At 33.2% G+C, this 17,443-nt stretch overlaps 1 protein-coding gene across 1 annotated transcript in view; it reads left to right on the top strand.

Annotated features, from left to right (window-relative positions):
* The window catches only part of LOC106873296 (uncharacterized), a 61,847-nt gene extending 45,836 nt beyond the window's left edge, over positions 1–16,011 (top strand). The window contains exons 11-20 of the mRNA XM_052974302.2: positions 71–457; positions 601–690; positions 1,976–2,136; positions 3,053–3,126; positions 4,186–4,256; positions 5,815–5,916; positions 6,698–6,802; positions 7,843–7,939; positions 9,182–10,593; positions 12,269–16,011. Of these exons, the coding sequence (XP_052830262.1) occupies positions 71–457; positions 601–690; positions 1,976–2,136; positions 3,053–3,126; positions 4,186–4,256; positions 5,815–5,916; positions 6,698–6,802; positions 7,843–7,939; positions 9,182–10,593; positions 12,269–12,487 (2,718 nt within the window). The 3' untranslated portion in view covers positions 12,488–16,011. The remainder of the gene's footprint in view (positions 1–70; positions 458–600; positions 691–1,975; positions 2,137–3,052; positions 3,127–4,185; positions 4,257–5,814; positions 5,917–6,697; positions 6,803–7,842; positions 7,940–9,181; positions 10,594–12,268) is intronic.
* The last annotated feature ends 1,432 nt before the right edge of the window (positions 16,012–17,443 follow it).

Below are 17,443 nucleotides of genomic sequence, written 5' to 3'. Positions count from 1 at the left end.
ACTGACTCGTTGATTAAAGGTTAATGAATTTTCATTTTTTTTTTGCCTACTTTGTACTTTCTCTTTATAGGAAACTCCAGTAAATAAAAACAGAAAAAAAGCTAAGAAAGTAGATTCCGATTCCGAAGAAGACAAAACTCCGGCCGAACCAGAAGACACCAAAAGTGTCTCTAAGGATAAAGATAAAGATGACAGCCCTGGGGCGAAAGACACGGATGAAGAAGAGCAGAAAAAGACTCCAACGGCAGCTGTTAAGGATGAAGCAGACAGCGAGGAAGAGATTGTCCGTCGTAAGAAGAAGGGACCTTCTAAGCAACTGAAAAAAGACCTTGATCTCGATGATGACGAGGATGCGAATCTAGCAGATGATGTGCCTGGGGATGATAAAAGTGAGAAGTCAGTGTCAACACATGCTGAGAAGGAAAAAAATCTGAAAGAAGTAGAGAAGAATAAGAAGGTAATTACTGTTATAAGGTTGCTTGGTTTATTTTTCATTTTTTTTTTTTAATATATACTTTTCTAGAATTGTATTCTTTAAATTCATCTGATTAAAATGGCATCACTTTGTAATTTGTTCTAATCTGTTTGCTTACATCTTAGAATAAACCACAGGAAGTAAACAAGAATAAAATGAAAGAAATCAACAGGAAAGAAAAATTAAAAGAAAAAGTTAAAGAAATTAAGAAAGAGGTAATCCTATAATCGTTATCTTTATTTCACTATGTTTCTTAATTATTCAAAGCTCATCGAGATCACTCTTCAAGGATGCATGTAAACCCCAAGGGGATTGTCTTAATTCATTATGCAGGAAACGAGAGACAATATTTATACAGTTGAAATCATGTGAATGACCAAATTTTGAATGTTGTTACACATTGCTGGTTACAATGAATTTTGAATGACACCACCCTGCTGGCTAGCCGAGCAGGCCAACATTCCTCCCTGATTGAAAGTGGGGCTGGAGCAATGTGAAATGAAGTGTTTTGCTGAAGAACACAATGTGCCACCTGGTTGGGAATCAAACCCACAATCTGGAGATCGTGAGTGCAACAGACTAACCATTAGGTTATGCTCCTTCACACAGTTGAAATTATGAAATAGAATTCAGTATATAAATATTACAAGAACTACTTTGGTCATGAATGACCATGGCATTGCACCTAGTAAATAATACTCCTCTGAGGCACAAGTCCCAGCTAGGTTGTTTATGGAAGACCAACAGTCGCCCATGCATACCAGCCTCCCTTCTTGTCACTGATATCATCCAAGGGAAAGGCAAAGCCTGATATAGCTTGGCACCAGTGACATCACAACCCATTTCTACAGCTGAGTGAACTGGAACAACGTGAAATGAAGCGTCTTGCTCAAGAACGCAACACACAGCCCGGTCTGGGAATTGAACTCACTATTTCATGATTGTGAATCCAACACTCAAGCCACTGAACCATGTGCAATACATGTATATTGATTATAACGTTGTTTTCTCTGTGTCATTTATGTTTTTGCTTTATGTGTAGACAATATAAACCTACTGACCTATGTCTTTATTATAAATTCATTTTCTTAGCTTGGGTGCATATTTGGTGTATTATGCCATCAATTGGCTAACCCTGGAGGTGAAATAAACATAGAAACTGCAGCAGCTACTCAGAGGCATTGCAAGCTCTTCTTCTGAGTGTATCACAATGTTGGAAACCCTTCTGTATCATCAGTGGGTATCTTAGGGTCACCGGCGTTCCCCCCAACGCCTGAGTGGGTCAGTGAGGACTGAATTAGTCTTTGCCTGTGAGAGGGTTCCACCTGCAGTCTCTTCTCAACCACTTGAGCTGGTTTTAGCTGCCATGCTTGTCTTCCTTGATGGCTTTCTTCAGATTTAATAATTTGAATTTTATTTTGCATTGTGTTTAATTCTTAAAACTTGGTGTATTTGAGTGCATAAAAGTGAACTGTTTGTTTATATCTTTTGTCCATGTAGGAAAAAGCAAAAGAAAAACGGCCTGTTCGTGATGATAAGGCTGGGTCAACTGGGGGTGCCAGCAGTATTAATAAATCTACTACATCAGCTTCTGAAAATAAAGACAATGTTGAAGAGGAGGAAGAAGATGCAAGGAGAAAGAGATTAGAAAGAGAAAGAAGGTTAGAAAGTTTATCATTATTTGTTATACTGCTTTTATGTCGTCGTCCCCCACCCCCACCCCACCCCAACTTTTTTTTTTTTTTTTTTTTTACCTCCCATAACTGGCTGGTTATTTGTGTGTTCATTTCCCTTTGTGTATTCTTTGCATTAATTTTGTTTTTGTGGAAAAGCAACATGTTTACAAAGTACTTTCGATTGTTTATGGCAGACCTAAAATTGAATTTGTTGTTAGCTGGTGATTTTGATGAAATGCACGGATTGACCCTGTCTTAGCTTCAAACCATTTTGAAAATAATGAAGCTAGTGTTTGGAACATAAATTAACATGAATTTTGAGGGTTCAACCTGTTCAGTTATTTGACAGAGAAAGACAATAGAATACTAGTTGTAGAATTTTTCTCTAAATATTTTATTGCACCTGTCTAAAAAGTCAAAGGGATAGAGACTCTGTGTGTGTGTAAATCATTGTTACCAACAACGAGTACTTCTTCTGTGTATTCTACAATCACTTGTGGATTTAATGAAATTAATGTAAACTTGACCTGAAATATTGTTTTTTCTATCCTGGGCAACACTGCTCTATTTTCCTTATGCTGTTTATCCAAATGTTGATACTAATATTTTATGTTATTAAATATAAAAGGAAAATTATTTGATTATTAATTACTTACTCCAAGAATTTCTTAGCTGGCTGAGTCAATAAGCTGCAAGCTTATGGGGTTAATGATCTGTGATTCCTATTTTGTCACCAATATTGTGTTATTTCCCTATCTGTAATTATCTTGAAGTTTTTAAAACTCCCTCACCTTTGATCAAAATTTCATGATTTGAATCTAGGCTCATGTTCTTTGCAATTTCCAAAATTCTTTTGTATTTATTCATTTATTTATTTATTTATTTTTTTGTCTGCTTTCAGGCATGAAAAAGAAGAAGAAAAAGAAAGAAAAAAGAAGGAAAAGTTTGAAAAGAAGAAAAAAGAAAAAATTCAATGTGAGGATATCACCTAACTTGTTATCTGGTTGATTTAACTAGTTGTGTGTAAATTAACCTTTTAGCATTTAAACTAGCTATAATTGACCAAAATAGACTACCTGTTTTTATATTCAAACTGGCTAGATCTGGCCCCTCACACTTACCCCACAATATCATTCTAAAAATTAAGTTACCTCATAATAATCTGAATGCTAAAGGATTAAAGAAGAGTTAAATGAACAATAGTGTTAGAAACTAAACTAATTATTTGGTTGAATTTAATTTAACATCCACTCTTCTGGGATAAAGATTTACAATTTTCAGTGTTGAGGTAATGTTGAATAAAAAAGGAAAAAGGTCAAAAACAAAAAAAACGGACACATTTATTAGCTTTTGATTCTTTATAAGTATGTGAGAAATAAGAAACAGCAGTAAATATTTTAAGGAACTGTTCATCTACAAGTATTAGCTGGTTAAGTCAATAAATTGCCAGCCTATAGGACAGAAGTTTGTTGTTCTTGTCTTGTCACCAGCACTGTTCTTTCTCTATATAAATGCTTCGCTTTGAATTAAGAGAGACAATTCACTGCTGTAAGCATCAGCAACACACACACACACACACACACACACACCAAAAAAAGATTGTTTTGACATGCTATGCTAATCTCACTACCATGGAGTTGGTGAATGATGGACTAGCTTGTCTTTGATATACTATGAAAATATAAATCTTCTGTACTTTTGCAACAGTCCATTGGGTTATGAAACATCTTAATTACACAGCTATCACTATCATTTATTCTTTACCTGTTTGAATAAAAATAGATAAAAAATTGGCATTAGGAAGGGCATCCAGCTGTAGAAACTCTGCCAAATCAGATTGGAGCCTGGTGTAGCCATCTGGTTCACCAGTCCTCAGTCAAATCGTCCAACCCATGCTAGCATGGAAAGCAGACGTTAAACAATGATGATGATGTTTCTATTGTATTTTTGCAGTGTTGACTGCTTGCTTTTTTTTTTTTTTTTTTTTTTTTTTTTTCAAGACCATTTTTAACAGAATGTTTTTGTTTATTCCAGTTTTACAAACTGAATCTACTTTAATACAAATGGATAATGAAATTAAAAAATCTCTTCAAATTGATAAAACAGTAAGTATGTATATATATATATGTTTATTGTTGCTGTTCTTTCTAATTTTCTAAAACTGATGAAAGTTTTGTTTGTGTATATGTATTGAGTGATGCATGGTTTATATTTTAGGGAAATCATAAGCAGCACAGGTCCTTCACTGCCTACACAAAATGCATTAGTTGGCTAAGTTCCCTTGGTCTTATTCTAACTAAGCCACAAAAGAGCTGTGGCTAAATCTGTAGTGATCCTTAGAATTGATTCATTTGACTGCTGATTTTGGAGAAACCATACAGATTTGGGGACTAAAATTTCATTAACTGTCTATATATACAAAAATGTCTCTGAGCCATCTGCAAAGCCAATTGCAGCAAGAGATCTGTATAGTTCTTTCCCTCTATAATTCTTCCTATCCTGTTAGAAACTAGAGATTTTGTATGAAATGCATTAGTTATAAAAATATAAACTATTGCATTAATTTGAATGAAATTTGCTACAATATATCAATTTCTGGGCATTGATTTCCTCTCTCATAGCTGACTTTGTGCTCTAGTTAATCTCTTGGAAGCTACACAATTCTCATTCAAAAGAAGCTTTTCATCTCCTCCCTTCAAAGATTTTGTTGGACCCAGTAAAATAGTGTTATTTACTCCTATTACAATAATTATTCTCCTCATAATTCCACCAATATGCTGAAACTCTGCTTTTAAAATATCAGTAAGCTGTTTTCTTTTGTGTGTTTTTTTTTTTGCTTTTTCCAATCCTTACCATTCACTAATGAAAGTTTTGGTGCAATGTCAACTTTATGATAACTTCACTCCTGCGCAGAATCAATAAATTCTGATTTCACTAATTACTTTCTCCAAGTCCAGGCTTTCTAAATTAATAATAAATAAAACCATGAATAAATTTCACCAATTTCTAACTCACCTTTTGAGGTATTAACCATAACTTCCACAATGCTCAAAAATCAAATTAAGAAAAATGTGGAGAAATTCCACTCACTAAAACACAAAAAATTAATCAGGCAGATATGGTGCAAACTAGGAAGTTCGTTCGAAAATTGTGATTAAACTGGGATTGATTTGATTTAAGAACGCTTAGTCCTAGATTTCAACCCTAAATAACACTGTTCAATTGGTGCTTAAGTGCAGTTCAGGATTTGGTGACAGTTGCACTATCTTAATTATTTTCTATATTAAATTTTCCAAACTTTAAAAACAAATGATCTAAATTATACTTTTTCTTTTGAATGAAGTTTTCAGCATATATCACTATTACTCTTTTTACTATATTTAGTCATTAGACTGAAGCACCACTTCAAAAGGTTGATCAAATTGACCTGTGTTTTTTGTTGTTTTTTTTAGTACCTATTCTGTCAGTCTCATTTTTGCTGAGCTTCTAAGTTATATTGATTTAAACAAACCAACACTGTTGTTATCTTGTGGGACCAAACATCTGTGAATCAGTGCTCTTGCATTACAAGATGTATGTTTTAATATGTATAAAACATGCCATAAGACAAAATTTATTTGCCATATGGATTCGGGAATAATATTAATGTACTTTGTATTGCAGGATGTTGATAAATGTATTGCTATTATGGAAGACTTAGAAGCTTTGCCTGTCACACAAATCATGTTGAAAAAGAATCCCGATATAATGAATACCATAAAAAAGGTAAAATGCAAGGTCTAATATTCTCTTTATTTTTAGTGGACTCAAACTGTTACATTTTGAACTTAGTCAAAAGGCAGATTATTGGAAATGTGTTTGTTTTCTAATGGTTTTAACCTTAATCAACAGTAAATTTATTTTCATTTTTACCTCCTTTTATCAAGCAAAACATTACATAGTTGTTAAGTGGTTGTAAATAAGTGGATTTGTTTTTCTAAGTGGGCAACATGGTTAAATTACAATGGGTTGTATGTTTTTTTGACATTCAAAAATGTTCAAAACTTGATCTATTAGGTTTGTACTTTTATGTACAACTTTTTTTAGTATTTATGCATATATATTCAAAATAATAAAAAAGACAAGAAAGCTGGAAATTGTCAGCTGCTTGCCTGATTTGTGTAGTTCAAACAATCATGGAATTTTAATCATTAAAGTAACATGCTATGTTGTTTTTATGCTTTCTATACTCTCTGTCTGTCTATTTCTCTCTTAACAAATATTACATTAGAGGAGATTATAATTTATTTGCCTCTTTATGAAATTTCAAGTTATATTTGGGAAATTTTTTTAATTCTCTCAAACGATTAAAATGAATGATTAATCCACAAATTCAATTCAAAACCTAGCAAATTTATGTTCCTTCTATGCATTTTTGTTATTGCATTTTATTTTACATTGTTGCTACTGTACTATTTTTGCTAAAGTGTGATGCTTAAATTGATCATTTTAAAAAATGCACTTGGTATTTTTTGCATTTTTCATTTTTGCATTGATTTTTCTATAGATTAGAAAATATAAAGGTAGTGAGAAGATAAAGAAAAAAGCTGAAGTTATTTACCACAAATTCAAAAATCTTTTTATGGTTGCTGAAGGAGAATCTTTCTCACAGGTAATATATTGACTTTATTTTCACAACTTAGATAAAAAATAAATTTTATAACAGATGCATTTATGAGTGAGTGAGTGAGTATGCACGCACACACACACGTTTACCATAGTTACTGAAAATACTGGCAGAATTGTTTTTTGAAAATGTTTCGTTAAAGAAACAAAGTAATCTAATCGTATATTTACAGTGAATTTTTACCATTTTTCTGTTGGAATATGCTACTTATGTTTCGTTAATTTTAAAAACGAGGAGTTTAGTTAAATAACTTTGTCATTGTTAAATCAGTGTTTGGAATACAAATTAATGCGAAATTTTGATGGATGGTTTTAATTTGGATCACTTTAACCCTTTCGCATTTAAACCAGCCATAGCCAACCCAAATATTCCACCTGTTTTATGTTTGAAATGGCCAGATCCAGCCTCTCGTACCTACCCTACAATGTAATTTTAAAAATAAACAATCACATCATCAAAATCTCAAATCTATGAGATGATGCATGATTAATTCAAAACCTTGTGAATAAATAAGCATTAAATTTGACAGAGGAATCTAAATGCTAAAGGGTTAAAACAGGAAACTTGTGTCATAGAACCAAGGGTGAAATTGGAATCTTGAAGCTATTTAACCCTTTACCACTTAAACCAACCAAATCTGGACCAAATATTTTGTTTTATGTTCAAACTGTCAAAATCTGTCCTTTTACACATACCCTACAATGTCATTCTAAAATTACACGGTCACATCATTGAAATCTCAAAGGTATGAGATAATGTATGATTAATTCAAAACAATGCAAATTAATAAACATTACATTTGACAGAATAAATATGATATGTAAAAATGCACTTCACTCTTATAATTTCTACAATTATTTAAAAATAATTGTTGAAATTATAAGATTGAAATGCATTTCAGGCAAGTGTTTGAAAATTACATCATTAATGCTCATTTATATTTTTAAAAAAGGTGGTGGCGGAATTCCTTATACTCCAATTCTGTTTTACATTAAAAACAAATTTTCTCAATTCTATATTTAAAGGTATTTAATCGAGAAACTGCTGAATTTAAAAAACAGTTAGAAAAAGAGGAACGGGATCGAAAAGACAAAGAAAACAAAGAAAATGAAATAAAACCAGGTAATATTGGTATTGTTTTTAAAATATTTTTTATCAGTGTGACGGTAATTAAAGGAATAGTGGTTTGATTAATCCTTTCACCTTTCATTACCACTACATGTGGTCACAAGACCCCAAAATACTGGAGACCACCCAGATTTCCCTTTTCATATTTAAACCTGTTCTATATCACCCTATTATTTTACCTAAGGGAGTGGTGGATTGATTAACCCTTTCACCTTTCATTGGTTGCAAGATAGTGAAATAAACTGGAGACCACCCAGATTTGGTGGTTCATATTTAAACCGGCCATATATTGCCCAAATATTCTACCTGTTTTATGGTCATACTGACCGGATCTGACCTCATACCTACCTTACAATGCCATTCTAAAATTAAACAAACACATTAAAATCTCAAAGCTATGAGATAATGTGAATTAAAGCCATTTTCACCTAAATATGATTTTAAGTACTGTGAAATTTTCAACAGCACATGGTTCTTTTTTTGCTTATTTGAAGTGTATGGCCTCAGCAAGCTAAATTCACTATTATTTTAGAATTTAAATGAAATACAGAGAAGACAGGGTATTATAGTTAGAAATATTGGTTTCAAATTTTGGCACAAGGCCAGCAAGTTTGGGGCGGGGTGTAAGTTGATTATATCAAACCCAGAACTGAACTGGTTCTTATTTTATCAACCACAAAAGGAAGACAGGCAAAGTCGACCTTGGTGGAATTGAACACAAATCGTAAAGGACAAAATGCCACTAAACATTTTGCCGTGTGCTATCAATTCTGCCAGCGTGATGCCTTTTTTTAGTTAGAATATTGTTTTGAAAGGGTTTGAGTATCAATCAATATCCCAGGTGATTAGACACTAAAATGGGAATGGGTTTTAAGTTTGTTATTTGGTTGTAAGCGTGTCTGTCTGCTACCAATGGTTCACTGAATGGTTTGATGTGAATTTAAAAGCTTGTGGAAGGGAACCAAATGCAGATTTTGTGGAATGGTTTTTATTGCAGACCATTGAGACTCATATCAGTATTGTAAAATGAGGAAACCTCTTTGCTGCTGCTTAAGCTGTTGGAAATAGCAGCCAAATTACCTTCAAATCACATATGACTAAGAAAAGCTAATTTTGTATTAATATTTAGAGATGAGTTCAAATAGAAAATACTCTGTTTTAAATATATTGTTTAAATTTGATGTTTTGCTTTGAATTCTAATGTTTCATAATAATGTTTTCTTTCAATTCCCCTAGCTGAAGGAAAACCGGAACAAGAAAATAAAGAGAATGTTAATTCTTTAGACAAAGTGGACAGTACTTTAGACAATTCAACAGCCGCCGGAGCAACTATTGAAGATCCATCCCGAGATAACTCCAAGTCAGCTACTTCCAACACGGAGGATGCAAAGGTGGCATCTGTAGAAGGAACTGAAATAAAATCAGATGCCCAAATATGGTCTCCGCTAAATACTGTTACTCCTCTAACTGGAGATGTATCAAGTGGAATGACACAGGACAAAAGCATCACTGACACAATGTCCCACAGCATTGCACATCGGTCAGCCACTGTCGCTGCTGTGGACCGATTGATGCCACATTCAGAAGATAAGAAATCCACTGAACAACGGAATAGTATTCCAACAACTGATGCAGCCAGTGAGGCTGTGTGTTCAAAGGTTACGAGTGGAGTCAAAGACAGTACAGGTGAGACATCAGTAACGGAAGGACTAGTTAACAAGTCTAATGACAAAATGTCTGTAAGTACTGTATCACCTGTGGTAAATCCAATTTCAAGGACAGATGATAAGCATGAAAGCATTCCTGGTGTTGCATCATTGTCAACAGTGCATCTGCCATCATCAGCTCCACATTTAGTACAGTCTAATCAGCAAACAGGTCAAACTACCCTTCCTCAGGATCCTTCTAAAGTGCTACATTCTGTGCAGTCCTCACCTTCATTTCCTTCGTCTCTTCATGTGTCTCATACCAGGCAGTCAGACTTTTTACCTCAAACCTGTGTGTCTCAAGCACAGCAAAACTTGCCTTTAATGGAGCAGCAGCAGCAACAACAACAACAACCATTACAACAACTGCCACAATCTCACCCGCAGATTCCTTCTATGTCACCACGACGGCAGCCACACAAAGTTCAGATGGATGCATCTATGCCGTTACAAAGTGTACCTGGTGTCCCGTCTCAGCTTACACACTCTCAGCACTCGCACGTGCCCTCTTTCCAGTCGCTGGTGCAAAACCAGTTACCACCTCTACACTCAACTGCTGGTCCAACGCCTGTAGTTGCTACTCCATCACAGCTAACTATGGGTCTTACTCAGAGCTCTGCACCACCATCAAGTGTTGGTGGGTTATCACATTTGCAGCACCAACAACCCCACAACAGTCCAGCTGCACTCTCTCAGCCCCATCGCCATTCATCACCTTCTGCTACCCCTACAACAACTCCAGTCCCAGTACAATCTAACACTGTCACCCAGCCCTCTTCTCTACTGGATTTGTTACCGCCTATACAGTCTCATTTTCCTGCAGAAAGCAGCCAAGTGTCCCATCCTGCTCAACCAAGCAACACATCTCGTAAAGAAGATCAACAACCACAGAAATTCGTTCCACTTGCAGATTTTAGAGATGAAGAAGAGGAAATGCTAGAGGTATAGTTAATTATTTACTACCTTTTGTATTTATATTATGAGTTCATATCCCGTCACATTTACTCTGTTATCTCTTTTGAGGACACCAAATTGAACTACAACATTTAATGGCATGTAAAACCCTTTTTTGTTTTTGTTTTAAATGTCTCAAGAAAGAAAATCACCCTGGATTCTATATACAGCATTGCTTTAAATAGTGATTTCAAATTTTGATACAAGGGTAGTAATTTCAAAGTTGTGAGTAAGTTGATTACACTGACCCCAGTACTCAACTGGTACTTATTTTATTGACCCCAAGAGGATGAAAGGCAAAGTAGATCTTGGCAGAATGTGAAAAATTAACAAAATGCTATTAAGCATTTTGCCTGGTGTGCTAACGATTCTGGCAGCTCATAGCCTTAAGATTGCTTTAAATATTATATGCTCTAATGCACTAGACACATGCTTCCTGAATAAGCACTGCTGAAATTGAGGTACATCTAATATGTCCATGCAACTTTTATGTCACCACATATGGTAACTTTTGTTGAACTTAATCAATAAATGCAGCCATAAACAGCTGTGTAGGCAAGAAGTTTGTTTTGTAAGCACATGGTTCCAGTTTCAATTCTACTGTATAGCACCCTTAAAAAGTCTTCTATTGAGTGTAGGCACTTTGATTTGGTCTAACACTTTGTCCAATAAGTACTATTACTACTGCTACTATTGCCATTACAGCACTTAATGCTACTACTATAAACACCACCACCACTACCAACCACTTCTCTGTATTGTATCTACAAAGGATTTTAAAGTCAAAGTGTCATAGATGAATGTCATTACGCTAAGGTGTGATTAAAAACAGTGATGTATTGTCTTCTACCATAGTCTTGGGTTAAGCACATTGTGAATGAAATTGTAAATAGAGAAACTAAGCAGAAGCCTGTCATACTGTACCTGTTTTAACACTACAATCTGTTTCTTATGCACTATTTAATGCAACTCACTCTGTTTGCAAATAGTTCTACCTGGCAAATATAGGCACAACCCTTTCACTTCTGATTCAGTCATTAAAAAATATATACATACACATTGGTACTCTAGCGTGACCACAACTGTATGGCTGAAACAAATAAAAGAACACACATACACACACACACCTGAGCACTGTAAAGACAGTTTGTTGTTGGCACGACGTCGAGGGTTCCAGTTGATCCGATCAACGGAACAGCCTGCTCATGAAATTAACGTGCAAGTGGCTGAGCACTCCACAGACACGTGTGCCCTTAACGTAGTTCTCAGGGATATTCAGTGTGACAAGGCTGACCCATTGAATTACAGGTACAACAGAAATAGGAAGAAAGAGTGAGGGAAAGTTGTGGTGAAAGAGTACAGCAAGGTTCACCACCATCCCCTGCCGGAGCCCCGTGGAGCTTTTAGGTGTTTTCGCTCAATAAGCGCTCGCAACGCCCGGTCTGGGAATCGAAACCGTGATCCAATGACCGCAAGTCTGCTGCCCTAACCTCTGGGTCATTGCGCCTCCACGTAAAGACAGTAGACAGTACCGTAATAGTAGTTTATACAGTATACAACTTTGTTTCATTTTAGTATAATTAGGACAATAACAAATGAAAAAAAAAAGAATACCATGTTTATTAAAGCTGGCTGTGTTTCATTCATTCAAATTTCTCAACAGGAACACAGAGATCTGGAAGCTCGCATAGCACAAATAATTAAAGGGACTGAATCTTATGGCTATGAGGAACCCCAGCATCCTACTAACCAACTCGAGCAGAATACAAAGAATAAACACACAGATTCCACACCATTCACAGCTCCAGCCAATGAAGAGGAAGAGGAAGATGATGAGCCAGTCATGGACGATGAAGAGTTACATAGTCTCCTTGGTGTTTAATGATAGTGCAACATCGAGATAATAGCTGGCATCATCATTATCAAATCAGTATCATCATCATCATTTTCATCATACCACCACCACCACCTCCACCACCACCTTCATCATCATTATTATTAGCAGCAACATTAGTAGCAAGAGTGATAAAATATTAAAAAAATAATAAACTCTTAGATCAAAACTCACTGGGAAGAGTTGATTGCTTTCAGAAGCAATACATTTAGAAAAAAGAAGAAAAAAAACAAACAAAAAGCAAAGATGTAAAAATGCAAGAGTGCACAGTTTTTTTTTTTTGTTTTGTTTTTTTTTTTGTTTCTCTTCACAAGAGATACCATTTCTTAATTATCTGCACTTACCAGCAAATGTATAAAGTTGTTGTCTTAGAAACAGCAGGTATGATGGTTGTTGGCAGTAGTAAACAAAAAGGAAAAAAAAAGAAAAAAATTCTTCTCTGCCTTTCAACATAACTTTTCCTTCTCTCCCTTCTCCGAAATAACTATTTGTATTCCTGCTTTGTTTACATTCTCTAAGACTAAGTAACTTCACCTAAACCTAAATTAGAAATCTGATATGCCCTCAATTTAAAAAAAAAAAATTTTATTATCATTACAATAATTATTCTTATTATTACTTTTTATCAATTATTATGTTTTGAAAGATAATGTAAAAATAATTATTTTGTTAGATATTGGGATCTAGAAAGACAAATAATTAAATAGGATTTTATAAATTTCTGCAGTTGAGGCGTAAACAAGATTTAGGGAATGTCTTTTTTTTTTTTTTTTTTTCCTTTCTCTGGTTACTTTACAGCTCAGATGATGCAAATTATATTTGAAAAATCACTTCATAAACAGAAAAACAACTTTCATGACACTCTTAAACTTCATTTATACTTTAATCTATGAACAGAAAAATTGGTGAATAAATGAATAAAAAAAATTCAAATAATATCAAATATGAAATCATATATTTCTCTACTGAGGACACTTTCCTTCTCTCAATCACTTCACTCAGTTCTATTTGTATGAAATACACTCTCTCCAAATTCAATGACCTAGTCTTTTTCTTTTCTTTTTTTTTTTCCAAAGAGATCTCTTCTTAGGCTAATGTGATTTGTTTCTGGTGTTCAGTCCAAGTTAATAGTATTCATTGCTAAAGAGATAATGGGAGAAAGGATCAGTCTAAATATTAAAAATCAGTTGACATGGTAGTTCAAACAGTGGAAGCATTAGTTTCTTTAAGAATAATTTAATACATTGCATTTGTAAGATTTAATGCTCTTCTCTTGTGGTTGCTTGTGTCCAAAAAAAAAAAAAATTAAAATCATACTGTCTGGTTGTCAAGCTGTGAGAGTCTTTCAGGTGTGTTCCCTCTATTGAGTTTTGTTTGAGATATACCTGGTCTTCATTGAAACACTTTCTTCTTCTCTGCATTCAACCACTTGTTTTCCTCTTTCAATTGATCTCTGACATTATCTTTTCTCCTTCTTTGCATTGTGATACTCAGTAAATACATGGTTATCTGTCATCTAATTAGACTCCAGCAAATGCAATGTAGAATGTCTCTGCCCAATTCTTTTTTTAATTTTTATTTCCTCTTAATTTTCTAATAATTTATTTGCTTATTTTTAATAAACATTCTACCCCCCCCCCCCCAAATTTTTAATGCATATTTATTTATCTTGTGTATTCAGTAAGTGAACCAGACTAGATTAATATATCTTCTCCAAGTTCTATAACCAATTTCCACATGACTGCATCATAGTATATTCTCTATGTATAACAGAAAAGTTGTGCCTTTTAGTTTGTTTCTCTCTTTTGTTCATCTGTGTTTTGTGCCCCTCATGGCTTATTTGTTATATCCTTCCTCCAATTCTCCCCCACAGCTCACTCTCTTTCACAAACACACAGAGTTTTATGTATAATTAATGTTTTACTTGGAATGTCCAAAATTTTGAAACGTTAATGATTTGAATTTTCATTTGTGTTTTGTTGTGCTCTGCTCAATTTACCCTTTTTTTAAGTGATTAATGAATTTACCCACCCTTTTTATATATATATATATATATAATGTCCATCTTGGGGCTGGGTAGGGTCCTCTCTTTCTAAAATTTGTACAATGCCATTGTTAAGTGGTTCCTGAAAGTGACTTTTTTTGTTGGGTTTTTTTTTTACTGTCCAGAAACAATGTGATGATGTAGATCTTTTAAGTATAATGAAACGTTGAAGTTTTATTGTTCCATTAATATAATTTGATTGTTACCTGTTCTTATTTAATCCTACTTGCTAAAAGATAAACTTCCTGTTATTTTACCATCTTTTACATTATTTTTTAACAGCCATATGATAGTGTTGGCACAGAGGTCAAAGGAGCTTGGCTACATATATACTTTATAGCACAATGGCACTGAATTTAATTTTCATTTCTCATAGGTCAATAAAATAAGACCAGTAATATGTAAATTATACATACATACATCTATATATATATCCCTTCTTACTTAGTACATATAGGGTCTTGTGCCTATAATAAAAAAAATTTCAAGGGGGAGTCTTTCTTGCTTAATTTTTCTAAGTCCCTTTCTTCTCTCTCAGCATTTTATTTTAACATTTGCTTTCTTTTAAAATGACATTTGAAAATATTAATGACAGCTAGATATATTTTTGTAATTATTATTATTATTTAAGTCTTTTAGAATACACTGTTCACAGAATGAAAGGAAGAAAATAGAAAACTGAATGCATTTAATAATGATAGTGGAGGATTACAATTATATTTTGTTTGGAAGTAATTAAGCTGAAGAGAAAAAATTTTTTTTTTTTAATGTAGTTTAAGTTGTTTTTTTTTTTTTGCATGCTTTTCATTGTTAGAACGAAGGAATCTGAAACAAACAAGCATTTAGCTCACAAAATTACTCCATACCTGTTTAGCAAATAGTTTTTATTTAATAGATGGCATTTCTTAGTAAATGTTTGGTAATCATATGAACAAACTGGTTACCGTTTCTGTGTTTATGTATGTATATATATATATATATATATATATATATATCTACACACACACACACACTTTATCACCATCATTATCATCATCATCAAGATCTGTGTTCTAACATATTAACTTTTCTGCACCACTTTAATTTTTTTTTTTTTTTTTTTCTTCTCATTTCAACTTGATGTTGATACTCTCCTTAGGACAATATGTTATTCACTCACCTGAATTTCAGCCTCTGCTCTGGCTCCTACTTTAATCGATAGCAAGGGAGTAGAATTATTGTTTTCAAATGTAATTGAACTATAATTTATAGCACCATAGCTATGGAGTGAGATTGTCATGACTTTTTTTTTTTTTTTTGTATTATGACAACTGAATTCCTCCTACTTAATTATTTTTTCCCTTGCAGGGAAATAAAAGGCGGAGTTTATTTTTTTTTTTTAAATAAAATATAAAAGAAAAAAAAAAGTAAAAACAAGGTTTCAAAAATCTTCAGAAAGCCTCCATTGAATAAATTTCTGTCAACCATACACACTATGTCATCTAATGTTTACCCCTAAAATATTGTAATATAGTTTCCCTGTTTTCTCTCTCTCTCTCTCTCTCTTCCCCTCTTACTATATAATTTTACTGTACCATTAATAACTAAAATGTTTTTTTTTGGGGTACCAGTGAAATTATTTTCTTGTATTTAGCCTTGTCACTAGCAAGATTGCTTTAAATGAAATGGAAGACTTGGAATTTAAGAAAAATATATATATGTGAACTTTGAACAACTGAGAAAAAGAAAATCCCATTAAATTCCTATAGTACACTTCTATTATGGCTCTAAGAGAGAACATTGTATTATATTATACTCATCTGGACAAAGTTAATCAGCTTGATTAAATATGTAAACCACACATCATTTGGACTTATATATATATATATATATATATATATATATATATATATATATATATATATATATAGATAGATATATATGTATATATATATCCTCTCACCTGCATATATGGAGAAAAAGTTGCTCATATATTTAAAGAGTGCTATTCATCTTTTTCTGAATAAGTGAAAATTGGAACATTGGTCAATAATAGATCCTCCTCCTCCTCTTCTTCCCCCCCATCCCCTTATCTTCCTCTTGGATGTGATTAAAAATTATTTACTGCATTGTTTGAAACTAGTTTTTTTTTTTTTTTTTTTTTACCTCTCATTATTGACAAAATATGTTATAATGTTATGTAATATCATTTAATGTTGTGAGATGAATGGAAAAGGGGAAGAAAAAAAACTGTTGATATCAGTGGCAGCTCTGCATGACATTGGGTTGGTTTGAGTCAAAGAATATTTGTTGTGAGTGAGGCATGAAAAAGTAATAATTACAATATATATATATACACACACATACATATATGTATATATGTGTGTGTGTGTGTATATATATATACATATATATATGCTGAATTGAGATCTATATCCAATGTACTTTGAATAAAACGTTACTTCCCCTTGATGCATTTGTGTAAGTAGATTTTATTTAAATATACATATATGTAACACACACACATGTATATAGACATACATACGTACATACATATATACATACGTACACACACATATATATATATATGTATATATATACATACATATATATATATGTATGGAAGATTTATAATGTATAGCTTTATGGCTGGAAGATAGTAAATTTAATAATCCCAGTCATCACTATAAGAATATCAGATTTGGTTTAGTTCATAATGAATTTGTGTGCATATATAGGTAGTGAATGACCAGGAAGAAAATGCATTGTTCTTAAATGAGGCTGGAAGAAGCTTCAATCTGTGTGGCAGTCAGTTAATATCAGTTGAACTATTTAATCATTTTGTATAAGTTGGAACAAATCTGAGTGATAGTCCAATCGATTGCACAGTTCGTTACTAATTAGATTTGTGAGTTTGGTCT

Source organism: Octopus bimaculoides, chromosome 18 (genome assembly GCF_046866305.1).
Source record: "Octopus bimaculoides isolate indiv1 chromosome 18, ASM4686630v1, whole genome shotgun sequence".
Lineage (NCBI taxonomy): Eukaryota > Metazoa > Mollusca > Cephalopoda > Octopoda > Octopodidae > Octopus > Octopus bimaculoides.
This window is presented reverse-complemented; position numbering and strand designations above follow the sequence as displayed.